The 14,605-nt window shown below is 38.3% G+C and overlaps 1 protein-coding gene across 1 annotated transcript; it reads right to left on the bottom strand.

Annotated features, from left to right (window-relative positions):
- Positions 1–4,809: 4,809 nt before the first annotated feature.
- LOC133200520 (uncharacterized protein F54H12.2-like) lies at positions 4,810–6,051 on the bottom strand. Its single transcript, XM_061336306.1, has one exon. It carries the CDS (start codon positions 6,049–6,051, stop codon positions 4,810–4,812), a length of 1,242 nt encoding a protein of 413 aa, XP_061192290.1.
- Between the last annotated feature and the right edge of the window lie 8,554 nt (positions 6,052–14,605).

Raw genomic sequence — 14,605 nt, forward strand, 5'->3', positions numbered from 1 at the left:
CAAGCAAGGAAAGTGATTTTACTCTGCCAGGAAATAGAATCGATGGAGAAAATATGCATTCAATACGGGATGAAATATCTGGAAATTTCAGAGAGACTAAGAAATGTGTGACTTTTAATACAGACTTGAATGAAATTCATTATTTACCACCCGAAGATCGGAAAAGTGAATGGATGGCTCTAGTAGCCGATCGAATGAGATTTCAACGCAGAATTCAACATTTGGAACAATTGTTAAACCCAAAAGAAATAAAAAAAGAATGAAAAAGACACTAAGCTTTTTGTTATTGTTGTTGTTTAGTAATGACGTCATCATGTATCCGTTAGACGCTGAGTCTATAAAATCCTGGTTTATTTAAAAATCTAAACCTTCCCACTGCAAATAAAGTGTATACAATTTGTTTTTAAATCAATCTGATTCTATTCATCTCAAAATTTTTATCTGAAAAGGTCGGGATCGAAAAGATTCTTATATTCCCTATACAGGTCTATACATTTAGACGCTGGGATGTTTTGTTCTTATTTAAAAAAATCTAAACTTTCCCACTGCAAATAAAGTGTATACAATTTGTTTTTAGACCAATCTGATTCTATTCATCTCAAAATTTTCATCTGAAAAGGTCGGGATTTGAAAAGATTCTTATATTCCCTATACAAAGTCTTATACATTGATTTTCTGAAAATGGCTGACCTTTGACCTCCCTTGTGTTTATCCCGAAACCGACGCTAAGTTTATTTTTACACTCCTAACGATTCTTTTGATCTGAAAACTATACCGACACTCTTCCCTAAGTTCAATCTTATTGCCTGCCATAAGTTTTCTTTGTGTTACACTCTCAAAAGTCTAAAACGACTTATTTTATGTATTCAGGTCAGTCAAGGTTAGCCCTTCGCTTCGGCATGAATGAGCCTGTTCTAAACAAGGGAACAATGTCATGTATGAAAAATACTGTTAAATCATTCTCGAAACTTACCTTCATTCTTTTACTAGAAGGTTTGAATGTATATATGATTCCATAATATGTTATTTACTCCAATAGAGGTATTCACAAAACACAAATAACACAATTTTGATGTTTCCATGATTTTCTGAGCTCTTCGTCATCCGGGCTTTTAGGGTGCTCTCTTTTCGGCTCGCGCTGTGTGTATAAATACCGACGCTGATCAGCTGTTAACTGTCATTCGTTAGCGAGCTGTTCCAGCGACACTACAAGGACATGTCTCTCTTTACCGAGAATGTAGCGATTCAGCCAGGAGTCGAGGTGATCCTTCAGATGGTGGTTCGGAACCAAGACACCGGGGAGGAGTTTGCTGTGTTCAATATGGGGAGGATCCGCGTAGGAGATCTTAGGACCTTCGTGGCCAGCAACATCGCCCGGAGAGCCCGAGCCACCCCCTATTCCAGGCCTTCGCCTTCGCCAGCAAGGAGCAGAGAGGAGCCACGCCCCGTATACCATCCGCGGCCGGAGGAGGAGGGCAGGAACTTCGGCCTGCCGGATAGTCCCGAGTCCCCCCCTTCATCTCCGGCCGGAGCAGCACTCCACCGCCTCCTCGACGGGGTTTCGTCACCGCCCCAGGACCGAGCGGTATTCCAAGGCTGCATTCCGTTGTGGGGGATCCAGGCTTCTGTGGCCGAAGGATACTGCTGTCTGTGCTTGTGCGACCAGGAGTTGTCCAACTTCCTGTGCAGTCGATGCCGCCAGAGGCCAGCCTGCTTCCTCTGTGCGGCCCGCCTGATAGACCGAGGAGAGGGCTGCCCCCTCTGTCGTTACGGGAGCCCGGAGCCCGTTGTTTCCACCCCTCCTACCCGTCCCTCAACACCCAGGGTGGGCCGAGGCCGTGGCGTGACTATTGAAGGAGTAAGAAGAACACCAGACAATGGAATTTCCACTGGTCGTGGACGAGGGCGACGTCCCAGGGAGTAAACCCTGAAGAAAAAAAAACAACAACGGTCCTTTTAAGGACCAAGTCCCAGGGAGTAAACCCTGAAGAAAAAAAATCAACAACGGCCCTTTTAAGGGCCAACCCAAATTTTACGAAAAGATACCTTTTTGATACACGGTTATAAAAGAAACGTATAATAACACCAGAGGTCACTGTTTTTTTTTTTTTTTTTTTTTTTTTTGTTTTGTTTTGTTTTGTTTTTTTTTTTTTGTTTTTTTTTTTTTTGCTAAACTCATAAACACTTAAAATAAAATTATTTTTTTCTTGTCAACTCATGTTATTTATTTATTATTCGATTATAACAACAACAACAAAAATCTATAGACTTTCTCTCTCTCCCCCATGTCCAATAAAAAAAAAAATACACACATGAAAGACAGTGATTTTCTCAAATCATTAGGGAATGTGTTTAAGTACGACTTAATTTTCTGTGTTTATGCCGCCATGATACTCTCCAGGCAAGGTTTTTTTATTCCTCTCCTGTTCAAGGCGTGTAATCCACGCTGTAAGTCGTTTAAAGTTTTTTAACACATTGTTTATTGTTGTGATTATGTTATCCCTCACCTATATGTTTTAATGTCAGCTATGCTAATGAACCTAGTTCTGCATGATTTTGAGATAATGGTTTGTCATGTGCTTAAAAGTATGGCCTGCTATTCATGTCATCATTTATGGTCCATATTAAATAAAGTCTGTATTTTATTTTTTTTTAAATATATATATTTTTATGAATGAAATTTTATTGATTCCAGTATAAGTTAAGTCTTGATATATATATATTACTCTTTTTTTTATTTCATTACATTTAAAAACATGCATTGTTTCATGTAGTATTTTTGTCATCATAACAAAAAAAAAAAAAATGGATTTTATTTCTACAGTCCTCAACATTGGAAGATATGTTTGTTTTTTTTTTAGGGTTCCTAACCATCTATAATCCAGTCTCTATGAAGTGAAGCCTGGGCTGTACTCTTCCTTTTTTTGGAAAAAACACACACAGTTAATCATCCAACATATAGAAACAAACAAAACTTTGAAGTTTTTCAATGAGATACAAATTTTAATTGTTTTTTTTTTACTATACATGTTTATATATATATATTTTATAAAAAATGGATAAAAAAATGGATAAGTCAAAGATAATTGATAAATAAATGTAAATTATAATACCATAGTTGGTTAAAAGATAGCAAGGGTTTTTTTTTTATATCTCCAAGTGCTGATGATTTTTTCTGAATTTTTTTTTTAATATTGACATTATATTACAGGGGAAAAAAAAAACTGTACTGTGAGCCAAACTGGATGATCTCATGGAATTTTTTAAAAAAAATTCCTAGTGTTTTCTACTGGGCACCCCACCCACCCACCCCCAAGGATCTGCTTATGAGTGCATCAGACTGCTGTGGAGGCTGAAGCATGGCACTTCATTCCTAAAAAAAAAAAGGTACTTTTTCAAAAAAAAAAAAAAGATTTATTTTATATCACATAAAAAACACAATCACACATACACAGTTAATGTTTATGAAGAATGTACACATGTTTGTCATAAGTGTGTACAAATTGTTCAATATAATGTCTATAATGAGTCCAATTTCCTCCAGCTAAGCCACATCCAATCTTGTAAGGAAAAGCAAAAGTTTTATAAGGTAAATTTCCCAATTCTTGTAAACAGGCTTGAAACCATTGCTCTCTATTTTGTGGGGTGTCCTGATAAGTGGAGATTCTTTTAGGTCTGTGACTTGCTCTGCCATAATCCCATTGAGCTAATAAACAAATGACCACAGGTGTTTGTGAGGAAAACACCCTAATGGTTCCTGGCTTATCCCTGTCCTCTTCTTAGGCTAAATTTCTAGACCCTAAAGGTCTGCGGGTGGCATACAAATTCGCTTGAGGATATTTATCTGCTATACTTTGACTCAATCCATGAGCTCTGACTGTTAAACAGTTACATTGATGTACGATAGCTTCTACAGGAATGTTTAATAAATCACCCTGTATCTCCTGGAGACTCATGATCAACAAATGAGGCTATTTTTTTTCTTTTTCTTTTTTTATATATACCTTTTTTTTTCTATCTATATTTAGTATCATGGGGAAAACCCCCCTTTTTTTTTTAAAAAAAAAAAAACAAGAACAGATTTTTTTTTTTCAAATTCTTTTTTATTGATAACAACAACAATTAATTACATGACATTTTGATAGAAACATTGACAAGTTTGTCCATGACCCGTAGGTCTTTTATGATAAGTGTCTTTAAACCATTGAGCTACATAATGATCTCTTTGTAAAGCTGTGCTATGGTCAAAGGGGAATAACCACTCGTCTGCTTTCTTTCTCAACTTGTGTCTTTGATGTAAATAATACACGCAATATTGTCCACACACATCGGTCTTCCAATCTTGATATCGATACGGATTATAAATCCATTGGTGAGCATGACGCTGGATAAAGTCTTGAATTTCTTTCTGTAAGGGAGGAAATCCATAAGAGTCAAAATATTCCACCACTGGACTGCTCACGTACAGACACACCCAGTGTTCTCCAGGTTGATCTTGAGGATCCGTATTCACCACGATGGCTTTTTCTCCAAGTCTTAATTGATCCGGTAATATATCCAAAGGGTACACTCCACCAAAAGAACTCTTTAATTCTCTGGATAAGACTTCTCTCAACTGTCCCGTATCCATTAGTAATCAATACTGACTTCTCTCTGTTTGTTTATTTCTAACAGGTTATCGAATTCTGCACACACCACACAATTTAAGGTGTTCACCGTATTGTTCGTAAATTGGACTTCTATTCTCAGATTTCCGGTTTCTATGATGTGGAATTTGTCCGATTGCGCTTCTTGATCTTTGGTGAAATCTCAGCCCCACAGAGTGTATCCGTTTTTATACTCTTCTAGGGTGATGTCCGGAGCCCAATCTTCTCCTAATTTTCCCAAGGCTTGATATAGACTCAGATAAGATCTCAGATATAAATCTTCATTGAAATTGGGCTCAAAACAACGAGTACTCATGGTCTCTCCGTTGATACTGACATCTAATTTCTTAATTCCAAAGTTTTGAAAATTAAACGGATTTTTAGTTTTATCTCCGTTAAAAGCCGCATTTTCCACAAAGCCTAAAATGAGACGTTTAGGCATCTGGCCTTGAAACAGATGATCCGTAATCTTAGATTGAGTTCCTGTCAGTATGGTAAAGGTTTTCACTTCCACTCTTCTCAAAGGATATTTGGCTCTATGAGTGTTCAAACTTTGATTAATGCCATTCATCATGACGGCCGTGGGTTGGACTTTTCTCACCCACAAGACCATGTTCAATATTTTCACTTTTCCCGTACTTCCTGCTTTGATCATCATATAGAACTGAGGTCTGGCTCGATTAAATCTCAAACGGACGTCTACTCCATTGGGTAGAAATCGGTCTTGTTGAAATAGATCCAGATGTAAACGATCAAACAAGGCTATTTTCTTACTATCTTTGATGGCCTGGTGACGTTTTCTAAATCCTTCGTTTCTAGAATTGGCCGGTAACTCTGGGACGATGGGTTCGTCAATGACCACAGTATCGGCAGCACCACTTCCACCTTTGGTTACATCAAATGTCTTATTTTGAGCCACTCCAAGGTCTGCTACCCCCACTTCGTCCATGTGTCCTGCCGTATCTTTTTCCCACAGACTACAGGCTCTCATCTGGGTCATTAAAGTTCTGGGTTTGTAAGAAAGTAATTTCTCCAGATAAGCTTTGTAAGGATAAGTATCGGTTCCCGGAGACACTATTTTTCCATTGACACTGAGATCGATTTCCGTAAACAAGGAATGAAAGATATTATTCACCGGGGCGCAAGTGGTGTTAGCTCCAGTCAGATCAGTACCATCGTCTTTGGTAAATTTACACACCATTTGAACATACGTTTGAGATAAATCCAGATATTGATCTCCTTGTCCTTTAATTTCAAATTCAATGGGAGCCGTATCCGAATTTAAAGTACTAGAAATGGGGTAATATTCTTCCCATTTGGAGTCTTCTAAAGCAATATTGGTCGGGGGGACTTGGAACAATTGTAAATTGTTCATCCCACACGCACAGGAATCTGGTTGCAACATGATGTCTGTCTACTAAGATGGATTTTTCACAAATGAAGGTCAATCTCACTCGACTTTCCTATTTATAGTGTCTCTCAATCAAAGATATCTAAACCCCTTTTTCTCTTCTTAGGACCTCCTCGGGCTAACACAGGTGTTTTTTTTCTTCTTCTTCTTTTCTTACCCAGATTCAATCTTTGTTTCAGGGCTTGTACTCCGTGAGTTTTGACAGCGTCTTTTAAAGATCTCTTATTTTCTAACACGTCTAACCCCGTTCTAGCGGCAGCAGTCAAGGCATGTTTGGCTCCCGTTTTCAGTAAATTTCTCACGACTCCTCTCCCTCTCTGCCGTCTTCTTCTTTTTCTTCTCCCTTTGCCTTTTTGACCTTTCTTATTCATCTTTTTAAAAGCTAGACTTCCTCCTCTATTGAGAGCAAATAGGCCCATATTTTTAACGGCATTGAGTCCATGAGTTAAAAGAGCATTTTTGATATTTTTCCTTTTTTTAATCACATCCCCTCCTATTTTAGCTCCGGCAATCAAGGCTTGATTACGACCCATTTTGACTAGATCTTTAAGAAATCCTCGACCTCTTTGTCGCCGCCGGCCTGAGCCTAATTGGACAGCTTCTTTTAAAGTCATCCCTATAGGTAGGTTAGGTACCATTCCCGAAAGAAAGTCTATAAAATTTCCTCCTCTTTGAGATTTCAAATACTGGCGAATTTCCTTTAAATGGGGTGGAAGCAAACTGTCTGGTATTGGTAATCCAGTAAAATCAAGGGGAAGGGCTCCAACCAATCCAGAGATAATTCCACCTACACCGTGTCCTTTTTGACGTAATAAACCTCTATGATAGACAAACTGTCCGTGTCCTCTTTGTCTCAATAATCCTGGATGATACTGCATGTTTTCATGACTCGTGTCAGACTGACCTAAATGCACTCCGGGGACTCCTTTTTATACCCCTTCCTGTCTTAAGGTTGAATACAATACAGACAGCATATCAGACAAGTCATCACTCCCAATAGGATGTAACAAAAAAGATGTACACTCATCTCAGTACACTTTTCTGAAATGAAGTTTCACGACCGATTTTCCATTTAAAAAAGGCATGGGAGTCCCTAAAGGAGTCATGATATGAATCTCAATGCTATCGAAATGTTTTTTACTCAGTTTCAAATATTCCGCTCTAACCGGTTCCCATTTAGCTTGTTTTTTATCTTCCAGATTGAGTGTACAAGGAACCACTCTTAATAATTTCAAGGCATTGGATCCTACCGTCTGGGGTTCAATCAAGTCACAATACACGTACATGGAATTCAGATTTCCATATAAATCGACGTTATGGTTGCCCATGTAACTCACGTTGATCCATTTGGTTTCTGTATCGTTCTGAAGCATCACCTTCTTACTTTCTATTCCTAACTTATAAGCTAAGGCTGTGGGAAAACGAATGCATAAGGGATATTTTCTAAGTTCTCTCCCCGTAAACTGATACATCACTTTATCATATTTGTCATGATAGGCTAATTTCATGACATTCTCTTGTCTAGGATCACCCAAAAACTTCCATAATTTATTCAAAGTTCTTTCCAGTCCAAGACTGATTTCATTTGTTAAAGCCATGGGATGAATGTAAGGCCCCGGTCTAAAGTGAATTCGTTTAATTTCCATCTTCTGGTCTTCCGTTATGAGATTAGCAAATTCGGTATGGTCCCAATCTAACAGTACAGGACATTGGCTTAATGGCAGCGCCTCTATGGTTTTCATTTTAAATCTGTCCCATTTAAAGGCACTAGGTTCTTGGAGTTTTGGAACATAAAACTGAGGAAGCAGGATGTCAAAATAAGCTTCCTCTTCTGTGATGTTTTTCAATGAAATGGGATACATCAATTCTGTTAAAGCCACTTCCCATTGTCCATCTGTTAAATCTACTGTTTGTGGTAATAAGGTTTTAAATTGAGCAGTCGTATTACTCGGAAAAGATTGCATGGACCCATCACTGGGTAAAGTCATGTAAAAGCCACTGCTCTCGGCCATGTTCAGTGAGATACTGAGACAAAATAACTTAGGACCCTTCTATTTATAACAACACTTTTTTTTTTGTTTTTTGTTTTTTAAAATTTTATTGAGTTTTTTTTTTTTTTTTTTTTTTTTTTTTTTTTTTTTTTTTTACACTTCTTCTTCTTCTTCTTCTTCTTCTTCTTCTGATCTGTAATCAATCACTCTGTCCAAAACACCAGGTCCTTCCTTCTCCATATTGTCTTTGATCTGGGAAAGGGGGATGCGACAATACACGTACTGTTTAACGTCGTGATAATCTGAAAAGGTCAGTTCTTTTTTCTTCATCTTGAAAAAATGTCTCACACACTCTCCTATGTCGGAGTACCAGAGACTTTCGTTCAGAACCAGGGTCATCGGTGTCGAACGATTCATAGGATGAGTACAGCTGACCCATTTATATTGCTCGTAATGCTGGTTGAATTTCACCCTCACTCTAGTTCCTTAAGGATGCGGGATTTTGACTCTTTTTTCCAGCCACACGTCTTCCAGGGAATGTCCTGGATGATTTTCAAAGAAATCCAGGATCGCTCCTACTTTAGTTTTCATCCACCCTCCTTCCATGTAAATAAACCGAGTGATGGGGCTCTCACAATACCAACGATACTGCATCTTTTTTAAAACACGTCTGACTTGGACAATGAACTTTTTCAGAATGAATGATTTTTTTGGGGGTCATACCTCTTTATATAACCTTATCCAATCTATTTTTAGCATCTCAGGAAAAACCCAACAACAGTTTTTTTTTTTTGATTTTATGATTTATTTCCTTCATATCTACATAATGGACAAAGTCTGTAGCAAATCTTGACGAAGTTCTCGACACATTTCACACAGCATGGATACTGTCGGCATTGTTGGCACTTCCATCTCCCCTCCGTATTTTCCTCCCAGCAGGTCAGACATTTCTTTAAGGCTCTCTTCCTGGTCACTTTGACCCATAGGGGCACCATATTCTCTGCCCCGTACTTCCATGTGAAATATTTCACGCACCATCTACATCCACAGGTCTCCATGGAAGGGGGATCATCCACAAACCAGTGAGGAAAAGCCATTTCACAATGCTCGCAAAATTGATAAGTTCTGTGATGCCATCCTGGATGATCATACACCGTAAATGTACGCTCATGGATCATCTCCCTATCACAGTAATGACAGTAATACTTTTCTACCTCAAAGAAATACTTCAGTCTCCACATAAAAATCATGATGAAATGTGGTGGTGGTGGTGGTGGTGAAAATTTTTTTTTTTCACAAAAAAAAGCTCAGCTTTAAAAATACCTTTGGATCTGACTATTTATAGTCGCTTTGTGAAATTTTTTTCCAAAAAAGCTCAGCTTTAAATACCTTTGGATCTGACTATTTATAGTCGCTTTGGAAAAACCCACACGTGCTTCACACGTTCTTACTCTATTTAAGTCTATTGGTTTTTCCAAAGTCAAAAAATAATTTTTTTTAAGTCTATTGGTTTTTCCAAAGTCAAAAAATAATTTTTTTTAAGTCTATTGGTTTTTCCAAAGTCTAAAAATAGATTTTTTAAGTCTATTGGTTTTTCCAAAGTCAAAAAATAAATTTTTTAAGTCTATTGGTTTTTCCAAAGTCTAAAAATAGATTTAAAAAAAAAAAAAAAACCCTCAGGTTTTTTACCTAGGGCATAAACTTGGCACCGATTCAAGTCATCAAGCTGCCTATTGTGACGTCATCACATGTATTCAGCTGAGAAAAATAAGACCTGGTTTGGTTTTATAGTTTTTTTTATTATTATTATTGTTCAAATCGACACAAGGGACAACTTCTGTAAGAAAGCCGTATAATGGACTTGTAACACTTTTCACAGCAGGGATATTTCATACACTGTTGACATTTCCATTTTCCTTGGGTGTTTTCTTCCCAGCAGGAGGGGCATCTCTCGATCTTGGTATTTCTTCTCATGCGCTTAGCCCAACGTGGCATCATAAAATCAACCCCATATTTCCACAGGTAATATTTCAGGCACCAATCACAGCGACAATACCACAAACTAGGGGGATCGTCTACTTCCCAGTGAGGTATACGTTCTCCACATTCATTACATCCCCAATACCAACCAATAAGGTCGTCGTCGTCACTGTCATACTCAGGTAATCTGCTGATCTCTCTCAACTGCCTATGGCAATGAGGACAGGCACTATTTTCTTGGTGAAGAAAATACGACATTCTCCACACAGAAGGCATGATTGAAAAAAAAATGAGCACAGTGAACTCAAAGCTAAGATTTATATATATACCTTGGGATATCTATTTTTAGTCGAAGCGGAAAAACCAACAACACCAGAATTTTTTTTTTCTTAGGTTTTTAATTCACAACAACAACAACAACATTAAATTAACAAACATGGAATACTTTTGCATAGTTCTTTTTGAATAGGAAAAGTTCTCCTCATGTACAAATATTCTGTTTCACAAGCACAGTCCATGATGTCGTATCCTTCTCTGAGCACTTTGTTTACATAATCTTTGATACAATCTCGAACTTCTTCCATCCATTTTCCTTGAATCCAGGTCCTTGCTGGTGCCTCTGTTTTGTGAGCCAAAACGTATTTGACTTTCCATTTGAATTCCTGATACTGGGGTCGCCATGACCCTAATAATAATACTATGAGTGGTGCACATTCATGGTCCGGTAATTTGAATCTCTTATACAGGTACACATCATTGAGTCCTGTTTCTCCCGGATTCTTATCCATGAAATCTTGGATGCATTCCTCTTTGTTTTTCATCCATTCTCCTTTTTTAGTGGAACCTGTAGGCTCTTGCATTTTCCAACGATACTCGGAGCTTAAAAATTCCATGTTGTGCTCTGTCCTCAGTCAGATCAGAAATGAAAAAAATCTTTGTTGTTTTCCCATTTTATATATATACTCTGTGGTGTATCTATTTTTTTTTAAAAAAGACATTAACTCTGTGCATTCGTGGTCTTCTTAGGGGTAGGTGTATGATGCATCATCGTAGGACTAGGCATGATATAACCCACTGAAGAACTCACACATACCATCCAATATTCTCGATTAGGATCGTGTAAAGCTAACATGACCACACTGGTGACGATGAGAGATACACAGATCAATAATTGTGCGAAATAAACGATTTCTTCTCGGGGAACATTCTCTCCACAAAATTTCCAGTGAGGAGCTATTGGATGAGATCCGTTTGGGGAATCCATGAATCGAAACTAGGGGGATATCCTTTCCACCGAACTTTGACTTCTTGAATGATTTTTTTTCCTAGGCGTCGCTTTTTATACCCCAAGATTTCCTCCACTTCGTACACGTCGTCTTTTTTAATGATCTTTTGTAATTCTTTCTCGTAAAAAGTCCCTTCTAATTCCTCTCCGTTATAATCTTGCACTCTATACACGTAAGGATACCTTCCAGGAACTCTTTTAGAAATGGTAAACAGTTCTGTGGTCCAGTTAGGTAAATATCCTTTTTCAAATGTGCGTTTGGCTTTACTGATGCGTACCCGATCTCCTTCCTTAAACTGAGGTTTAGGAAACTGTTTCCGATTGGATTTCCCATATAAAGTTTTCCAGACTTTTAACACATTAGAAGCATTCACTTGAGCTGGTGTTCTTTGGATACTGCGATGATAAGTGTGATTGTAAGCATACACTAAATCCGGTAAGATCTCTAAATACCGTCTGGTTTTATGACGGGTGAAATAACGCCACATGCGTGCTTTGAGAGTACGCTGAAATCGTTCCACGATACTGGCTTTGGTGTCCGTATTACGAGTGGTAAAAAAATGAATGGATTTAAAAGCTTGTAAGAATTCTCGATTGGTAAATTCTTTTCCTTGATCCGATTGAATGCGGACGGGACGTCGACCGTCTTGTTGAAAAATCTCTCGTAATCCTCGAATCATTTCCTTTCCAGTTTTCTGTTTTAAAGGCACCACCCAGGCATATTTAGATAAGACGTCAATGGCACACAATAAAAACGTATATCCGTCATTGTGTTTCTTTAAACTGGACACATCTGCTAAATCTAATTGCCATTGTTCGTCTATATCCGTCACTCTAGTCTGTTGTCTCCGGAATTTTCTTTGAATGGGTTTATGTAAGGTATACGTATCTTGCTCTTTTAACCATTCTCGAATCTTTTTCAAGGAAATCTTATGTCCCAGACTTCTGACCTGACGATACAAAGCTTGTAGTCCTCCGTACCCTCTTTTAGGATCATAATAAATCTCTTTTAAAGTGTCTTCCACTGGTTTCTTTTTCATATCTTAGGTAATGAAAGCCAATTTTCGTCGATCTGTTCTAATCTCTTTTTCGGTAAACTTGGACTGAATTTAGATTTTTTGATGGCCTTCGCTAAATTTAACAGAGGTCTAGGAGTGGATTTTTTTATTCCTCTATCTCCAACAGGTCTACTAATAGGGGTCAAAAATGAAGAAGAAGCATCTTTAAATCCACTATCGCCCTCGTCCTCACTATCACTGAGGATACTTTTAGGAGTACTGATTTTTCCAGGTCTCTGCATGGCTTTTATAAGGTTTCCATTGCTCAGGTATTCCAGAGGAGTACGCGTCTCTTTTAAAGCTTGAGCAAATTCATCTAATCCTTTAGGAAGGGGATGGTTTTTACGAGAACGAGATCTCATACTATCAGCCATTAAATCCACAATGTTAGAATCGGGAACTTTTTGACCTCGATAACTAATTTCACCTTCCTTATTCCAACTCAACACCTTGGTTTTCTTTAAATGATTTAATAATAATCCAGCTTTTCTTTTCATGTTTTTATTCACTGTTTCAAGGATTTCATCTTCAATTTCACCTGGGGCTGCTGGTGCTGCTGCTGCTGCTGCTGGAGCTGCTCCTGCTGCTGGAGCTGCTGCTGAAATTTTAGGTTTAGAAATAGGTTCCTGTCTAGCTTGTTGTAAATAATTCCTATATCGATGAAGTTCCTGGCCATATAAAGCGACTTTTTCTTCTGGGGTTAAATCTTCACGTCTTGTAATCTCGTCCAATTCCTGACCTAAACTGATGGTGGATTGAAATTCCGGAGGTTTGGGTAATTTTGCCTTGAGATCGTTCAATAAGACTTCGGGAACTAACACCATTTTACGACTCATTTTTTTTCTTCTTCTTCTTGATGACTTTATAGACGGACTGACCGGCACCCAACAGTAAAGGTGCTGCTGAGATTAAAAGGGGTAAAATGTTTCCTCCTTTCTGTTGAAGTAATAAAGCTCGTCGTTTATGGACAGATTGAGGTTTGACCAGTCTCCTGAAGATGTGTTTCTTAGGAGCTAGTTTTCTTTTATGAGCCGAACTGAGAGGTAACACTCCTTTTAATAGGTTGTACACGATCTCGCAGATTTTGAGAATACAATCTCCAGAACAATGTTTTAAAATACCCGTCTTTAATGGAGAGGAATAGTGAGGGTCAGATAACACTCTTAAAAGAGGCCAGTGAGGTTTTAATCGTGTAGAACAGCAAGTCCTTCTTTTCTTCTTCTTAGTCATCCTGGGGTTAAAATGAGGACATGTCCCAGGTTTCTCTCCTTTTTATACTCTCAAGGAGGAGGAGGAGCATACATGTCGTGTTTGTCCTTCTCGTGTTTGTCTCTATTTTTCTCGGTGACGTAGATTTTGGAACAATATCGACATTTATATCTCATTCCTTTAGGAAGTGTAGGTGTAGAGGCGGTCAGAGGTTGAAAGCGTGCTATTTTAGGAGTGTGAATGGGGACTTTAATTCTAGGAGAGGGAATTCCCACATTGACTCGAGGAAACACTTCTAAATCGGTAGCTCTTTGACTGCCTATGGGCCCCATAGGACGATCCATTCTCATTTCAGCTTGTTTCTTTAATAACTCCCCAATAGTTTTTTGTCTTTGTTCCTTATAATACTGATTGATTTCGTTTTTTAGACTTTCGGGCATGGCTTTTCGTTGAGCTGGAGTCTTGGGAGTCGTTTTTTTTCTTTTCTTTCTACCACCAGGGGCTTTTCTTTGAGTAGGTTTTCTCTTTTGAGGTTTTCTCTTAGGAGGTTTTCTCTTCTTTCTGGTCTTTTGAGCTGCTCCTCCTACTCGCACCATCCAATCGGGAAACACTCTTTGTTTCTTATTATCGACTCTGACTACCACACTTTTCAAACGACGGACACGTCGTTTCTTAGGTGCATTCCATTTAAATAAATGACGAATGATGACTCCGCCTAGAAATCCGGCTCCTCCGCGTTTTAAAATGGCATTTTTTCTGTCTTGATCACTCGCCGACTTATCGGCTATGATGCTTAAATCTTGACGATGATTATTAACAAACTTTTGAGTCTGTTTATTGATGGGTAAGACCCCACGTATCAAATTTCGAGCTCCCATAGCAAACCAATTCAATAAGGCTTTACGCCCTAATTCGATTAAATGAGCTCGCTTGGCAGGATCTCGTTCCCGCTGTAAACGTCGTAACGTTTTCACTAATTTACTCTTGGCCGAGAGAGGTCGACCCATGACGACTGTATAATGATG

This window comes from Saccostrea echinata, unplaced genomic scaffold (genome assembly GCF_033153115.1).
Source record: "Saccostrea echinata isolate AGI-Se365-2 ecotype Australia unplaced genomic scaffold, CSIRO_AGI_Sech_v1 ptg000040l, whole genome shotgun sequence".
NCBI lineage: Eukaryota > Metazoa > Mollusca > Bivalvia > Ostreida > Ostreidae > Saccostrea > Saccostrea echinata.

Coding starts and splice junctions, on each gene's coding strand:
- LOC133200520 (XM_061336306.1), bottom strand. CDS start 6,051: ATGTTGCAACCAGATTCCTGTGCGTGTGGGATGAACAATTTACAATTG.